Source organism: Vanessa cardui, chromosome 20, assembly GCF_905220365.1.
Source record: "Vanessa cardui chromosome 20, ilVanCard2.1, whole genome shotgun sequence".
In the NCBI taxonomy this organism is placed as follows: domain Eukaryota; kingdom Metazoa; phylum Arthropoda; class Insecta; order Lepidoptera; family Nymphalidae; genus Vanessa; species Vanessa cardui.
In genome coordinates, this window is record NC_061142.1 from 236,513 (window position 1) to 252,175 (window position 15,663).

General features: G+C 32.3%; 2 protein-coding genes across 2 annotated transcripts; one reads left to right on the forward strand and one right to left on the reverse strand.

The window, feature by feature from the left end:
* Positions 1-342: 342 nt before the first annotated feature.
* Positions 343-2,473, forward strand: LOC124538335 (ADP-ribosylation factor-like protein 2). Its single transcript, XM_047115367.1, has 4 exons — positions 343-535; positions 678-833; positions 1,749-1,947; positions 2,169-2,473. The coding sequence occupies exons 1-4, from the start codon at positions 471-473 to the stop codon at positions 2,301-2,303; spliced, it is 555 nt and encodes a 184-aa protein (XP_046971323.1). The 5' UTR covers positions 343-470; the 3' UTR covers positions 2,304-2,473.
* A 722-nt stretch (positions 2,474-3,195) lies between these two features.
* LOC124538334 (pinin) lies at positions 3,196-6,205 on the reverse strand. The gene is made up of 6 exons (XM_047115366.1): positions 5,999-6,205; positions 5,794-5,928; positions 5,427-5,649; positions 5,042-5,336; positions 4,475-4,753; positions 3,196-3,985 (listed from the first exon to the last, which is right to left on the reverse strand). The coding sequence occupies exons 1-6, from the start codon at positions 6,124-6,126 to the stop codon at positions 3,843-3,845; spliced, it is 1,203 nt and encodes a 400-aa protein (XP_046971322.1). The 5' UTR covers positions 6,127-6,205; the 3' UTR covers positions 3,196-3,842.
* Positions 6,206-15,663: the final 9,458 nt, after the last annotated feature.

Below are 15,663 nucleotides of genomic sequence, written 5' to 3' on the forward strand. Positions count from 1 at the left end.
GTACTAATGTGAACTTTCTTTATTTCGAAAATTCTATACAAACTACTTATTGTCGATGAGATATTATTAATTGAAATATTATACAATTTAGATTTAAATATATAAATTTAGCGTTTTACACTATTACTTTATTTTTTGATGGAGAAGGCACACTTTGTCTACTCATTTTTACTCTAAAATCTGCTCTTAAGAATGGTAATCACAGCAATTTCCAGAAACCTTTTTACACTTTGTCCCGTAATTATTATTTTAATTATCAATGAAAAAGTAAAACCTAGTGTACAATATAATATTTGTGTCATTCTGTATGCTGTTTTAATTTAATAATACAACCTTCACAAGTCAATGACAGTCGTGAGCTGTCAAATAGCATTAACTTTCAAATATTAGTCGAAATAAGCAGTTTATTTCAGGCTGGTAATAGTTTTTGAAATAAAAACAATGCCAGTTAGTTGCACTCACATTAAACAATGGGTTTTCTAACTATCTTAAAAAAACTCCGTCAAAAGGAAAAAGAAATGCGTATACTGATGTTGTATCCTTTTTTATCATTATTTATTGACTTTCGAAAAGTAAAGGTTATGTTTATGACTCATTTTTGTAATTATATTATATGTTTAGAGTGATTATTTTTGTTAAATTATTGAAAAATATAGTTTTCTTAATGAAGTAAACAGAGGTCTTGACAATGCAGGCAAAACGACAATTTTAAAACGTTTTAACGGAGAGCCGATAGACACTATATCCCCAACACTTGGGTTCAACATAAAGACTTTGGAACACCGAGGATACAAACTTAATATATGGGATGTGGGTGGACAAAAATCATTGAGGTATAGCAAAAACAAACTTAACTTGCTTGTGAATGAAACACCATCACATAATTAATTTCATACTTGCCATACATGTTGCTGTTATTTGTGTGCTGATAAAACTTCAGCCAGTAATTCCGTATGCCAGTAAAATAGCTTACATACAAATTAAATAACCTACAATGCCATATGATTTGAGCCAAAATAATCTTTATGCTTAAATGTAGAGCAATCGAAAGACAAATCAGTTCAGCTTCATCATCTAATGTTGAGTTACAACCAATCAAAGTAACAGCTTGTATTTTGTCAGTGATGCACTTTTCTCATTTTAAGATTTGATGTTTATTCCACCCCTGTCACAACTTGGCTGAATGAAATACATATAAAAGACTTTCATTTCACATTCTTCAATTGCAGTGTTGTTTGTTTGAGTTTGAATCAGCAATCAGTTCCAGTCTTTACAGATCTATGACAAAGTGGGAAACATAAACATTATCCAAAAAAATACAATAATTTTACACCAAACTATTATTGATATGAAGTAGATCAAGTATTAGAATCCTGTCTTTGTTATAATAAATTATTAGAATAATTAGCTGTTATTTTCTAAATTTCATCAAGTATATCATAATGTGTCAAGTTAATTAGAATCCTTAGGAGGTATAAGAACAAATTTAATAATAGATTTGTTTTATCACTATTTTTTATTAATGGTTTCATTCAAGGATTTGCTAGATATTACACCACAATACAGTCTTATAGGATTCATATATAAGCAGTGTGAGCAAGTGTAACTAGGGACAAGAAGCACATAACATCTTACTTCCTATTATCAACAGCAATGGTTATTGGTGGTGTTGACCAATTCCTAGGTCTCTATTGCATAAAAATCTTATATGCAATTCCTTAGGTTTACTTATACATTTTGTAATACAGATCATATTGGAAGAATTACTTTGAGAGCACTGATGGGGTGGCCTGGGTAGTGGACAGTGCTGATGCCAGAAGATTAGCAGACTGCGCTAAAGAACTACATTCATTGCTGAGAGAGGAGAGATTAGCCGGTGCCACACTACTGGTGTTGGCCAATAAGTCTGACCTTCCGGGTGCTTTGACACTTCAGGAAATAAGAGAGGTTACAATACAAATAGAATTTACTAGATTAGTTTAATTTTTTTTGAGGTAGAATTATTATTTAGAAATTTTACAATTAAATCTTCTATTATGTTCCATTTATAATTATTTGAATTGGATATATTCTAGGCAGCTTGTAACACGTATAAAATTAATTGTAATTGTTTTTTAATTGTTCCCTTTTAATTCATACTTAATTTTATTAGCAATACTTATTTTCAGGCACTTGAGTTGGATGGCATCAAAACACATCATTGGCGTATTTTGCGTTGCTCAGCTGTCACTGGAGAGAATTTGCTGGAGGGAATGGATTGGATGCTGGATGATATAGCATCCAGAATATTTACTCTCGACTGAACAATGTAAAGTTGGCTTGATTCGCTATTTGACTAACACATATTATTGTTTTATTTGAAAACATTAATAATAATTAATATTGCATTTATATTAACTTTAAACTATTGTAAGAATTACACTCATGTAGTGTAGTTGCTGAAAATGTAACAAATAATAAAAATTAAACTTTTCATTATAGTATTATTTATTACATTACATATAAAGAAATTCCAACTTACCATTATTTTTAAAAGCATAATGAATATCACACAGTGTCTTTTGTACTTTATTCGTGCTTATGATGTGAACATTTCATGCAAACTGTGATCTTTATTTTTCTCATTATATTTCTTAATAATAAACAGCTCTTTTATTTGCCTTTTTTGTAATACCTTACATCTATTGATACATTAGTAATATGGTGAGGTCAAACATGAAAATAACACTCAGAAATAAATCTATTTTTAATTTTGTTTAAAAATGTTGATACACTTATCAGTTGATAAATAAATCTAAATATGTAACATAGAAATTGTCGTACATTTATTTTAGAGTTATTTATTAAAATAGGGCAATAAAACATGTCATTCAAAAGATAGTATGTCATAGTTATTTTCAGAAAAAATAATGAGTGACAAAAGAAATCCCATATTTTACACAACATGCTTTTTAAATAACCTTAGTGCATATATTAAACTTGGAAAAACTTTTACTATTCTAAAGGGAATTATATATTTTTACTTTGTATAATTTTTTCAATTGTAAATGCTCATTATCTAGATTCTAATTCAGTTCCTAATTTCTGTTACATGGTGTTTTCATCACAGGATGTTTATCGTTGAAGGAATTAAATAAACTTTCTACGAATTACCATATAAAAAAACAACTAAAATTGTTTGATTTTTAGTTCAAAGATTAGTTTTATTCAAATATAACGAAATTTGGAACAATCCATGTACCATAGCCATTATTTGTCATATTCAAATGTATTTTCTTCTTTTATGTGGATCACACAAATATCTGACCATGATTATTTTATTAAAAATAATTTAAAATCATTTTGATTGTATTTAAAGACATACCAAATAGATAAAAAGTATATCACTTGGCTATATACCAAAAGACTGCACACATATATACCTAATACAAATATTTAATAGTAATCCTCCATTCATGACTTACATGGGACACAACAGGGTATGTATGAAATGGGAGCTCATTTTACATGTGCACTTGGTTGTCAAAAATAATGTATTTCTTGTTATACCTCCAGTTTCATCCAACATAGTGAGGATTATTACATACAAGTCAATACAAAATAGGTCCAGTAGCTTTTGTATGATATTTTAACGCATTTAAAAATTATTAAAAAATTGATTATTATCAATTGACATATTCTGAAACATTCTGATAAATAAAATTTATAATGAGGCAAAGTGAAAGCTACACGCAAATTGATACTTTTTAAAAATACGCGCCAAAAATAAAATGTATTTTGCTTGATTTTCTAGTTTTTATTAAACTCAAGATATCCCTTATATAGTCATTACATGGAGCTGGTTATGGATCAGATGTGACATCTTTCACTTCTTCACATTCGTTGGTAGTGATGGGTTCATTTATATCTTCTTTGTTGGTTGCTTCCTCGGTTTCAGATACAGGTTGCTGCTCTGTGCTGGTGTCCATTTTGTTTTCATCTGATTCTGAAGTAGAATATTAGTACAATTGTGAGTAAAATGAGGAGAAAAGTAAGTACATTTAAATATCATTAATTGAAGTTTCAATTTAAAAAAATAAAACCTTTTGAACTTTATATTGTAATACAATAATTTCTGAATGTAAATTTTGTATTTGAATCATTACTATTCATATTTAATCATTTATCAACAATACATATACATATCTATTGTTGTATTGTTATACCATATATGGTATTTCAAAACTAACTAAATTTTGTTTTAACAGTGCAAATCTGTTTAGGTTGGTACCTACTAATCCTCTATTTAATAGAGTCTATTGTGTTTATTAAATTGTAATGAATGATATTACTGTGTCTACAGTGAGGATATTAGTCTATGGTCCATGTGTAATGAAAACTATTGAACATCAGGTTATAATGCAGTAAAGAAACTGAAAAATAATTTCTATTACTGTAAATTTTGTGTTAATGATATATCTTACAATATATTTACCTATTTTTTCCGTTTCATTTTCCTGAACCTCATTTTGTCTGTCTTCACCATCACTTTCATCTTGATCCTTTTCATCCACATCCATAGCAAACTTATCTCTCTTCCTTCCTCTATCCTCTTGTTTGATATCCTCAATAATAGGGGATTTATCAAAAACATAATTTCTGTGATGGTTTTCCAGATCATTCTCCTTAGCACCGGGGCCTCTTGGTCGTAGACACCTATGCTCTATCCGTTGTAACTCATCTTGCAATTCTTCTCGTTTCCTTGCCATATAACCTATGAGGGATTTTATATTACAATATGTTCCAATTAGACCATAACATGTTAGTTAATATAAGGAATGTAAGTAAGAACTAATTGTATTAATGTTTCTTACATTTATGTTACAGAAAGATAGTTATTTAATTCTTTACTCACTGCGATAAATAGGACCGTACTTAGCTGCAAATTTTAAGAAACTAAATGATTAGAAAAACTTCTGCAAAGATTATGTTACTACAGTACAGTTTTCATTGAAATTACATCTTACAACTAGCCTTATAGTGATTCTACAAAAGAACTTACTCTCATGGAATTTTCTACTGGAATTTAATTTTTCAGTTGCTTTTTCTGATATCTTCTTTGGCAGCCAGTATATATGTGGTTTGGTTTTAGTCAGAATGAAGTTACTTAAGCATTGCTGTGATGCTTCCCACTTCTCAAACTCATGTACTCGTGCCATCTTTGCTTCTAAAGCTTTTATGGTTGCTTTTTTATGATCCCGCTCTGCAAATAATGTCTTTCGCTCTTTCAATTCTCTTTCCTTTTCTAATCTTGCCTGTTCCTCAATTTTTTTTTCAACTAGGGCCCTTTTGTCTTCCTGAAACATATTAAAATCAAATTGATTGTATTTTCAACAAGTTTCATGGAGTAGGTACATGAAGTTTTCAATAGAGTAGCATAAACTCACTTTAGTCTGCATTACAATCTCCTCTTGCTTAAACTTCTGAAGTGTTCCAAGCAATGATCCAAATATTCTTCTATTACGTTTCCTTGCTTGTTCATCATCTCCTTGAGCTCGCAACACTGCAGCTCTGGTCGGAAGCTCCCGGCACACTGTTGAGGGTACTTTGTTCCTCTTTGGTCCTGGGCCATCATCTTCTCCATCACTATCATTGAATCTTGCAGATAATCTAAAGTTTTGATAAATAGTTTATTTGTAAATATTTATATGGAACAAGGCACAGATTTTTATGCAATATCGAAGTGAGTTGAAAATTTGTATACATTAATGGCTGAGTAATTCAAACGCCTATAAAAATATTATTAACACTTACCTGCTAAAGACAGTCTTCGTTTCATGTTTGCGCTTTGATTGATCTTCATTTTTGTAATTGTTAGCTACGTCAGGGTAAGCATTTCTTCCACCTAAGCGCGATCCGCCTCTTGTGTAATCGGCGGGAGCGTTAAATCTGCAGACAAATAAGTAAATGATACGAAATTCAACTTTGAAAAAAGGGAATAGTCTTAAAGATCACTAACCTATCTGAAAACCGTCCTGAGGTTTGAACAATTTTCTTAATGTTTTCGTCAATCTTATACAAACTACTTTTTTCACTCTCTAATTGAGCACGTAAGGTACTAAACGATATATCTATCTCGGTCCCCATATTTAGATTATAAATAAAATTAGTAAACGTTCAATATCATTTCTAATACTTTACGATCGCAAGTTTGCTTTTGATTGACTATTATTCATTGATACAGATAAAATAGAATATTTACATAAATACGTTCCTTTATAGTGTGCTTTTAAATTTTAAGGCCATTTGTATTTATTTAATAAAAAGAAAAGGCATTTATTGTGTTTTTTTTTAAAAAAAGCCTAAATTTTACTTACTGTATTTTTTTTATCATAATTACTTAAAATATATTCTATTGTCTAAAATTGAAAATTCTTTTTCACTTGAAATTTCTCTATTCACAACTAGATGGCAGTATCTGTAGTTTAAGTAAAGGTATTATCGTATCCTAAATAACTAGTAGAAGTAGGAAGTAATACAATAGGCACTAAAGCACTTCATTTTTTAATTTAATTGACATATTGAACACTTTTAATTGTTAATAGTAATGACGTCCAAAAATATATCGCATGAGTAAAAAAATGTACCACTTTACCTATTAATTTAAATTATACCATACTCTTTAATTATACGATACTCTTTGCACATACATTATTTTATAATCAGTAGTTACTATTTACACAAATTAAAAAATTCGGCGATTAATTTAAAAAATCGGGTCTTATAATATTAATTACGCATAAAATGTCGAATTGCCGAAAAACAAATCCTAGCGCTTAAAGTATGAAGTATACGACTAACTGAAAAACACATTATGGCAATGGCAGTGATGCAATTAGGTAACATCGTTTTCCATCGAATTCTCTACTAACTTCTTGACTTTGACCTCGTTTTTTAGGCAATACAAGCCAATAAAACGGCATCTATTGACTGAAGAACAGCATATAAGAAGTGATCAAAGCAGCCAAGAATTCGACCGGTATGATATAATTTATCTATCTTTTATCTGTAGATAAAAACCCCATTTCTGATCTTGGGCTAAAGCACCTTATTCAGTTTATAGGTGTTTCAGAACTTAGACATTTACAGTGTCACTCAATTAGCATATATTGAACACAATATATACTAAAAAAAAGTCGGGTATAGGAGCAAGTTTACTAGTTACAATTTAGATTCTGTTATAATAAAATATCAAGGATATTCCGTCGGCGTTATCAATTTCACGCGGGATGCGACCCGCAATTTCTGTCAGCTGTCGACACATTTGACAGGTGACAAGTTACAACTACCAACTTGCCCGTCAATCATTTTACAATATTTTAATTTTGTAAAACAAATCCAATAGGGAACATGCAAATATAATATTTATGAAAAATTTTCAATTAAAATATTAAAAATATATAAAATAATATTTATACATATAATACGAAAATTGATTGCGTATTTCAAATAAAAATGAAAGTTGGGTTTGTCAAAGCAGACTCCAGATTCCTCTTTTCAGCTTGATACCATTTTTATCTCAGAAGGTCCAGTCAAAAACCATTTATTTAAAAAAGTATCTCAAAGATCGAGAAAAAGTGCAAAGTATGAAAGCCAGCCAGGACAAGTATGACCCGAGCGCCAGGGATAGACAGGAGTGACGTCACACGAAATATAGATGCGTGTTCGCGCGAAAATTTAAATTGACATTTTGAAAACGCATTGCTTGCAGTAAATTACAGCGTTTTAAATTTTTAATATAGTTGTGGTCTATCTTATATGGAGTTCTTTAAAAAAAACACAAAAATATAAATATCGCATCTTCTCTAATAAATTGATATATAAATTTTAAATTTTCTTAAAACATTACAAGATTATTTGGTTTGCTAATAGCTCGTCAATTGTCAGGCATATTTCGCGCATTTTTGATTAAACATAATATAAAAATATAACATCGCGGTTCAATTAAAAGAAAAAGCAAATTTGATTTGACATTTCATTGTTAATTATTTGTTCTTAAACCAGTACAGAAGTTCCGCTGTCTCACTCACTCAAACAAATAACAACAATATTATAAGTTTTGCTGTTTAGGGCTAGAACGGGTGAAGGGCGAATGGACATGGTTTGCGTAGGTCCAGACACACATTCCTACCATCTTATTAAACTCAGTGGCGTAGCTATCGTAGGGTAGGTATTGCAGTGCACCAGGGCCCCGGAGTTCAAGATATGTACCTACTGGTATAGTAGTTATAGCTTCATTACAAATAAATAAAAATTCCGATTTAAGTAAAAAAGTTTAAGGATACCTACGAGATCTGCTGCTTTCGCTTGCCACAGCTTGGCATATAATGGTTTCCGAAATGTTCGCCCACGCATGTAACTGTCACAACTTGCTGACGTAAAGATCTATCGCACGTCCGCCTGTACTTAGGATGAAGATAAATATGTGTTCACGATCGAACGACATTATATTTAGTATATACATACATTGTTGTTGTAATAAATATATTTATTGTAGGAATAAAACGAGAGCCCAGAACAGCCAGTGAACAGAAAGATGTGACAAAACCCGTCTTTCCATGTACATAATTTGTAATGAATAAGTATATGTCGTGCCTTATGAAAGAAAATCGTCCATAGGAAACCTGCATGTGTCTGATGAAATTGTACACCATTATAAAACAAGGCAACCAAGGCGCAATAGAGCCGCATAGTGGAACGAGACATACTATTAAGGGAAAGGGTTAGTCTTACGGTGAGTTCCTAAGACCTAACCTAAAGGTTCAGCGTAAGGAAATGAGGGCTGATCTATACTTGGTAATACTTATATTACATAAGTATTTAACGATATTAATGTTTCAAACATAATAATAATAAACGAAGGATTAAAATAAAAAAAATACAGAGCAAACATAATTATATTAATACATTAAAAGAAATAAAGTTCGAAAGCGTGGCAAACTTTATTTTTAATGACATACAGAGATGTAAATAACTAAATTTGTGCGGTGTTTAGTTAAGCACCGATATTTCAAAGTGGTATCTCGGTACCGTGGTAGCGGTAGCAATGAAAAAAGCAATTAGCTGTAATGCGCGGTGAGGCGTCGTCTAAATCCGAACGGCGGCCGAGCGTTCACGCGTGTATGAAAAATAGCTGTCTGTTGGAGCTCGCGCTCGTATGTCGAGCGCTCACGTCGGCCGTAATATAAGTTTAATTAAAAATTAAATTTGTAATTCGGAAGATGTTTTAGATACGACGATGATGGACTGCGGGCTCCGAAAAGTTTTGTCAGAAACTGATGTCAACATTGAAGTATTCATAGGTATTATAATGAGTTTTATAAAAAATAACAAGAACTGCCATGTCGTACAAAGATATTATACGGATTCCAAATTCAGATAATTGTTGTAATTGATTTAAAAAATATGTTGAAGTAAATCGTTTTTTTTACAAACAAACTTTTCGTCGTAAAATGCCAAGGTGCCGCCGATATGGTTAATCTGGATTTCAAAATCAAAAACAAATAATTTAAGTTTCAACTGTAGGCAAATATACTCAGTTACTTTAATGAGACTGGATTAAAGGACCTCCAGATGTATCAGATGTATCAGAGCTATATTTTAAGCTTGCTAATAGTAGGCTAGTACGTTATATTACAATTTATTTTCTTCCCTAAAAAATATCGTAATTGACGATTTAACAGGAGAACTACAAAAACTAAAATGAAGAAGGAAAAGAATAAATTTAATGTATTTAATTCTAGGCCCAAAATAAATAGTACAATGTTTTCAAAACCCAGGCACTGTTGTTATCGAGTGTACTCAGCGCCGGGACTGTTTGTATTCCATCACGCATTTTTGTCTCTCTCTCCCGTCACGCTGCTTGCCGTAATTGATGCCTGCGACGGATGGCCCGCTGCCGATGCGGTTGTCGCTGAATTACCGGATATTATTAGTTAGCCAAATATAGATGAAGTGCAATATCGTAATTACATTATCTGATTATCTGTACGGTTAGTTAAAATAGTTTAAAAGCGCACTAGGCATGTTAAGTATGAAATATTCGCATATTATAAAGCGAGTAGACTCGCCCCTCCCCTAAGACTACTTAGATAAACTTGACTGCTTTTACATGCCATTTCTTAAACGTATCTATCAACGTTGATTTTATAGTCTAACCGTTTTATCACGTGCAGTACAAACGTACGTGTAGGTTCGCAGAATTACATCAAGTGACCGTTTCAATATATATTTACCACTGTCCTCCTCAATTTACTGCCATCTCGCAAACAAAAGACACTCCACCATGTTATGACAGTATTAATTTTGATTTGTCGTACTTTACATTAAAAACCAAAAACAAGCGAAACGATTAATCAATCTGTCGTGTCGCGATCAAAGCGAGCCACGCCGCCGCCATTACGGCCGCTTCCCGCCGAAACAGTCGCCATCTTGTTTGTTTGTTTTTAAGACGTATCTGGCGTAACCGTTGCAAATAAAACGTTTAGCTGATAAATAGCGCGGTACGTCTCGTTCACGGATTATTTCGTTATATTTCTAGATCTCGAAACATATTGAATTGAGACGAAAACGTCCGTAACTAAACGACATTTCGTTAAAAGATCGGAAATAACTATATTCCACACGTTTTTAAATTTATCTGTTCGTTTTCAGCTTTCTGCGTCTTTTAGCTGTTTTATATAAATAGGCATATTAACTTTTATATTGTAAGACTCAGCGTTAAAAACCTTTGTTTATAGTATATATAATAGTAGACACCCTGAAAAAAATGTTAAAAGTACTTTCTGAAAAGTTTTGTCGAATAAAATAATTATTTCCTTATTTGATCATGCCGGTTGTTAACATACTTTATAATATTATTGGCATACTTTAGAATATAATTGGTATTTTTATTGTTTTGATTGAGTTGAGTTTTTGTTTTCCCGCTTGATTATTGCCAGGCAGCGTTACAATAAAATTTTCAGGATTCGTTTTGTTATTAGTTGTGATTATTATTTCATTTGTGAATTATTTAATGTCCTTTACCAGTACCTTGCCTCTTCCTTGGAGGTATGTTATCGATTTTCTTGGGCATCTGGGTTCTTAGATTGGTCTGGTGTCAGTCGTCCAGTATATCCACGATGAGTTCGTGTCTAATAGTGGTAGTAACTTGGGTTGTAGTCCAGAGTTTTATCTTTTATCTTCTTCACTCTGTTGCCTTGTCTCTGTCATCAGTGTAATATACGACGAAGCTGACCTTTACAAGTTTTTTTATAACTGATATAATGATCGAATTAGTATAGCAAGGATACAATTCCGTCTTTGTTCGTCCCTAAATATTGATTTAAGGCAATCTTGGAGATTTGTCAACGAATAACTCAATTGATATATATAAAAAGTGTACCATGAATCAATGTGTCATTGTGTTGGGATACCATCAAAGTGTATTTTCGATAATGTCAAGTGTAGCGCCACACTAGGTTAACAAACGCGATGGCGCGCGCTCGCCCAGCAGACGCGAACGTCGGCAACAAGGTGTGTCGCCTCGCGCGCGCGCAATGGCCTGCAGCCAGACGCATCGCGCCGCGCCGCGGCCACGCATCGCGGCGCAATTAACGCACACCTCGTTACTCTGCAATTGATGTACTGACAGACTCTAATTGATATTAGTTTTATGTACAATTATATTTACGATGAGTTATATCTTCATGAAGTTCGGAAAATGATTTAAAGCAAAGTTGTTGTATGATCGGACCTGCAATCTCTTAAATGTATTGCGGCCAAACTATTTGATTAGATTTAATTATATATATTTTGATCAAATTGTTTTTTTTTTTCAATGTTGCAACATTGAAAGAAAAAGCAATTTGATTTCTTAATATTAATAATAGTTAAGAAATTAATTGCTATAAGACTTTAGCTGTACCATACCTACTTATATTCCTATACAATTTCTTCATGTTTGTTATTGTCAAAGAAAAAGTATATAATTATCATGTAACTTAAAATTTATTTAAACTGCTTTTTTGCTTCTTTAATGAATATGTCAAAATCGATTTTAATATCTACTTTTTACTGCGAAACCGCCTTTTATTGGCAAGGGGTCATAGGATTGAGTTAATTTGCTAAATGACAGTGAACAGGCGAGTTCTGCGTATTTACGGTGGCCGAGATGAAAGCGCGTTTCCCCGAAGACACGCGACGACTTGCCGCGCCACTGAAGCGCGGCGGCGCGTCGCCTAGTGCGCCGCTAGCTTTATAATTATATAAAGAGGCATGTATTTTAAACTTGAATAACATTACTGATGATATAACTGTTCGTTAAACATGCTACATTACACTTACATTATTGGATAAATTGTTAGGCTATTTTATGTCTGAAATCATTGAGAATCTTCTTAAAATTTTTCATTTGAGTCGGTTTTGAATTTTAGGCTGAATGGTATGGTACTGTTGGCTAAATGCATTTCGTGGAAAATATCCGAGTCTGTTACAAAAATATTATAATTACTTACTTAAATGATTACTTTTATTATAATTTGCTTTAGATTTAGTTTTATTATTTTTATAAATAAAAATGATATAAGTAGATAATATTGTTTAACTTTTATATATCTAGAATACTTACTTCACCTTAATGCTCAATACGTATATGTATCTACAATTATTAAATGAAATGATTCCTCAATGATCTACGATGATAGCGTTGACAAGCGACGGACGGGCAGTGCGGGCGTCGCTGAGCGACTGACGCATGTGCCGTTACCAACGGGCGCTACTACAAAGGACGGCGCAGCGCCCGATTAACTTTATAGGCGCGTTGAGAGAAAAACTTTGATTAATAATTAATGAGAACTCTCCGATACGTCTCTATAGACACGATGTGCCTCTTTCTACGGGAGGTGGTCTCGTGCCAACGTTTATTGCTGTTGTAAAACGTATGTATATTTTAGATAGATATATAACTCAAATGTTTATCAACTTATGTCGGTGCACGTTACTAAACACTGAATAAAACTTATGTAGAATAGTTAATCTACTTATCTTTAAGAAGATCGGAAGGATTAAAGCTTTGTTTAGAAATAAGCAAACCATCAGGGACCGCACATATTTGTCTGCATAATTAGCTACATTATAGATACCTATCTAGCATTTTTATTTACATTTTAATGGGATGGGTTTGAAATCATTTTTTCTTTTCTCAATATTCTAGTGATCCTTTCAGTATAACATTTTATGTGCAGAGTTTCTTTATAGCATATAGAATATATGACTACTTAGTATTGTTAGTAAAAAATGTATCAAGTAAATATATTTTTGCAAACAGTTTCACGAATATATCCATATTTAAATTTGGTGAATAAAACTTGAATATACATTGATTTAATTTAGATTTTTCCATAGTTTAAAAAAAAGCTTAAACTCTACCTTTTAAGGGGAAGGCCTCGAAACTGGAATTACCTAGGGGCTAAGTTACTTTCACTTCATAACTCACATGGACTTCATAGACACAGCGTGAATCTTGTACTGAAGTTGTTATAAATGACCCACAGCAGTAATTAAAATATGCAGCGATTGAATTTGATCAGTTTTACAGGCACACATCAAAAGTATCAACTTATATAAGATCGGAAGAACCTGTTCTAGATATACAGTTTCATGTCAACCGCGTTCAAACATATCGTATTCTCTTGCGTGTGTTACTGTGACAGACAGACAGTCAACAATGGACGGCGCCTAAAGTGCCTAATCAGTCGCATGTGGCTGTCGCAACACTATCCTGGCGATATGTGAGGCCGCAGTGATGTATCGTGGATCTGTCGATCTTAATATCAATTTAATTTTAGTTAGGTACATTATATAAAAGGGATATGTCAACTTCATCCACGGACTCTAGAACAACAGAAGTATATGCAGCTGCATTGGTTTAATTTACTGTAGTTATCTTTGGTACGGGAAAACGAGAGAAATAAAGGAGGAGTGGTAGCAAAAAATCCAAAAAGAGCTTTTAAAAGCTATAACTCTTGATATATGGACCCATCACATAATAGGAAGTCTATCTTGAAAGTCAGTTCTGCAGCGGAATATGCAAATGAATAAACTTTCAAGGGTAATAATTATGATCTTTATAAAAGTATCGATATATCATAACCGTGTCCCCTCACTAAATGTCGACATAGTTGTGGGAAGCGGTGTCTCTTTGATATCGATACTTGTCAGTTTGTGGAGACGACGAGGATGTGCTTCTGTTTAAAACTACACATGTTTCTAAATAGCTTTATATATTTAATCTCGTATTGTATTATATACGTACAGACTAAATATATATTATATAATTGTCTTTAATACAAAATATATATTTGTAAGACGAGTACAATTTATATTTCGTTAGCAATAAATAACTATCAGAAAATTATTCAATAAGGCATCTTATAAGTTTTTATTTAAAGATTCTGAACGATTGACTGTAAAAAAAAGTAATGATATTTTTGACGTATAGGATATACGTCAAAAATATCATTACATATGAGATTACACATATAATAAGTAAATATCATAATAGAATAAAAGAAATAAAATGACATTAAACGGCACAGACAACACCGCAAAGACGTGAAATTCAAATAAACGATCCAATTATCGCTTTGAACGACTCGATATTCTTAATTAAGCAAACTAATTAAAACTGCAGATTTTATCATATATCTACTTCCGTTGTCTTCAGCCCTTTGTACAAAACACAATTAAATTTGAACCCTATTTCAGATCCATAAAGTTAAAATTCTTTCAAACTAAACAACATTTTTGACAGAGATCTTTACAAAGCTGTATTGTTAGAACAGCTCTTATTTCAAGGCAATAAGTTTTTAAATTGACTGCACCCCTTCCATCTTTAAATTCCTCATTCGTGGTTATTATAAAATGCACTTTATAATGGAGCAGTTAAGGTTGTAAGTATTTTGTCGGTTGTGAGTAAAGGCGTCCCGTAGGGCGGGCGGTGGAGCGTGACGCCCGCCGGCGAGATGAGAGGGTTATTTATAAGGCGGACAACGATCAGGCAAGCCATCAGCTGCTAGATCAGATGTTTGAATGGTCTTATGTAGTTAAATCTACTAACTAAGGCAGTCGCTTGTTATTCCGTAGGAACTTAAACGTGAAATATTGAAAACTGACTTTAGTGATATGATATATGTTTGTAACTATTAATGTCTCCAAAGAATTTCTCCCTTTTTGTTATGGAATAGGTCTACTGATAACAGTCAATTTTAATTATTTTATGTAGGTACCTTTTGTTTATGGTTTTAATTTACCTTCATTTGACAGGGATTTTTACCCCCATGACCCTCTCCCCAGTCGGATCGTCCCTGGCACACAATAGATGGACCAATTAACGCAAAAATAGTCTTTCCAATTGGACTAATAGACCCTGAGAGTAACGAGTTCTGATAGACATACTGATCAGTTTTATTATATAGCTTAATAGAAGTCATAGAGGCATACCTATGATATGTGTATTTGTTAACATAATAAAAATTTATTAATAATACTAATTATTTCGCTTTGTATATCAGTGAGTACAGTCTGATATTCTGCTTTTTTGACAGTGCGGACGTTTAGTTGTTCTTTTAAATCATTTCGTACCTT

Bases quoted from the DNA above. Each gene is read 5' to 3' on its own strand.
- LOC124538335 (XM_047115367.1), top strand. From the start codon at position 471: ATGGGTTTTCTAACTATCTTAAAAAAACTCCGTCAAAAGGAAAAAGAA. The intron at 536-677 runs GTATCCTTTTTT...TGAAGTAAACAG, and splicing joins GAAATGCGTATACTGATGTT to AGGTCTTGACAATGCAGGCA. The intron at 1,948-2,168 runs GTTACAATACAA...ACTTATTTTCAG, and splicing joins CACTTCAGGAAATAAGAGAG to GCACTTGAGTTGGATGGCAT.
- LOC124538334 (XM_047115366.1), bottom strand. From the start codon at position 6,126: ATGGGGACCGAGATAGATATATCGTTTAGTACCTTACGTGCTCAATTA. The intron at 5,929-5,998 runs GTTAGTGATCTT...ATTTGTCTGCAG, and splicing joins TCAGGACGGTTTTCAGATAG to ATTTAACGCTCCCGCCGATT. The intron at 4,754-5,041 runs GTAAGTTCTTTT...AATCCCTCATAG, and splicing joins CAGTAGAAAATTCCATGAGA to GTTATATGGCAAGGAAACGA.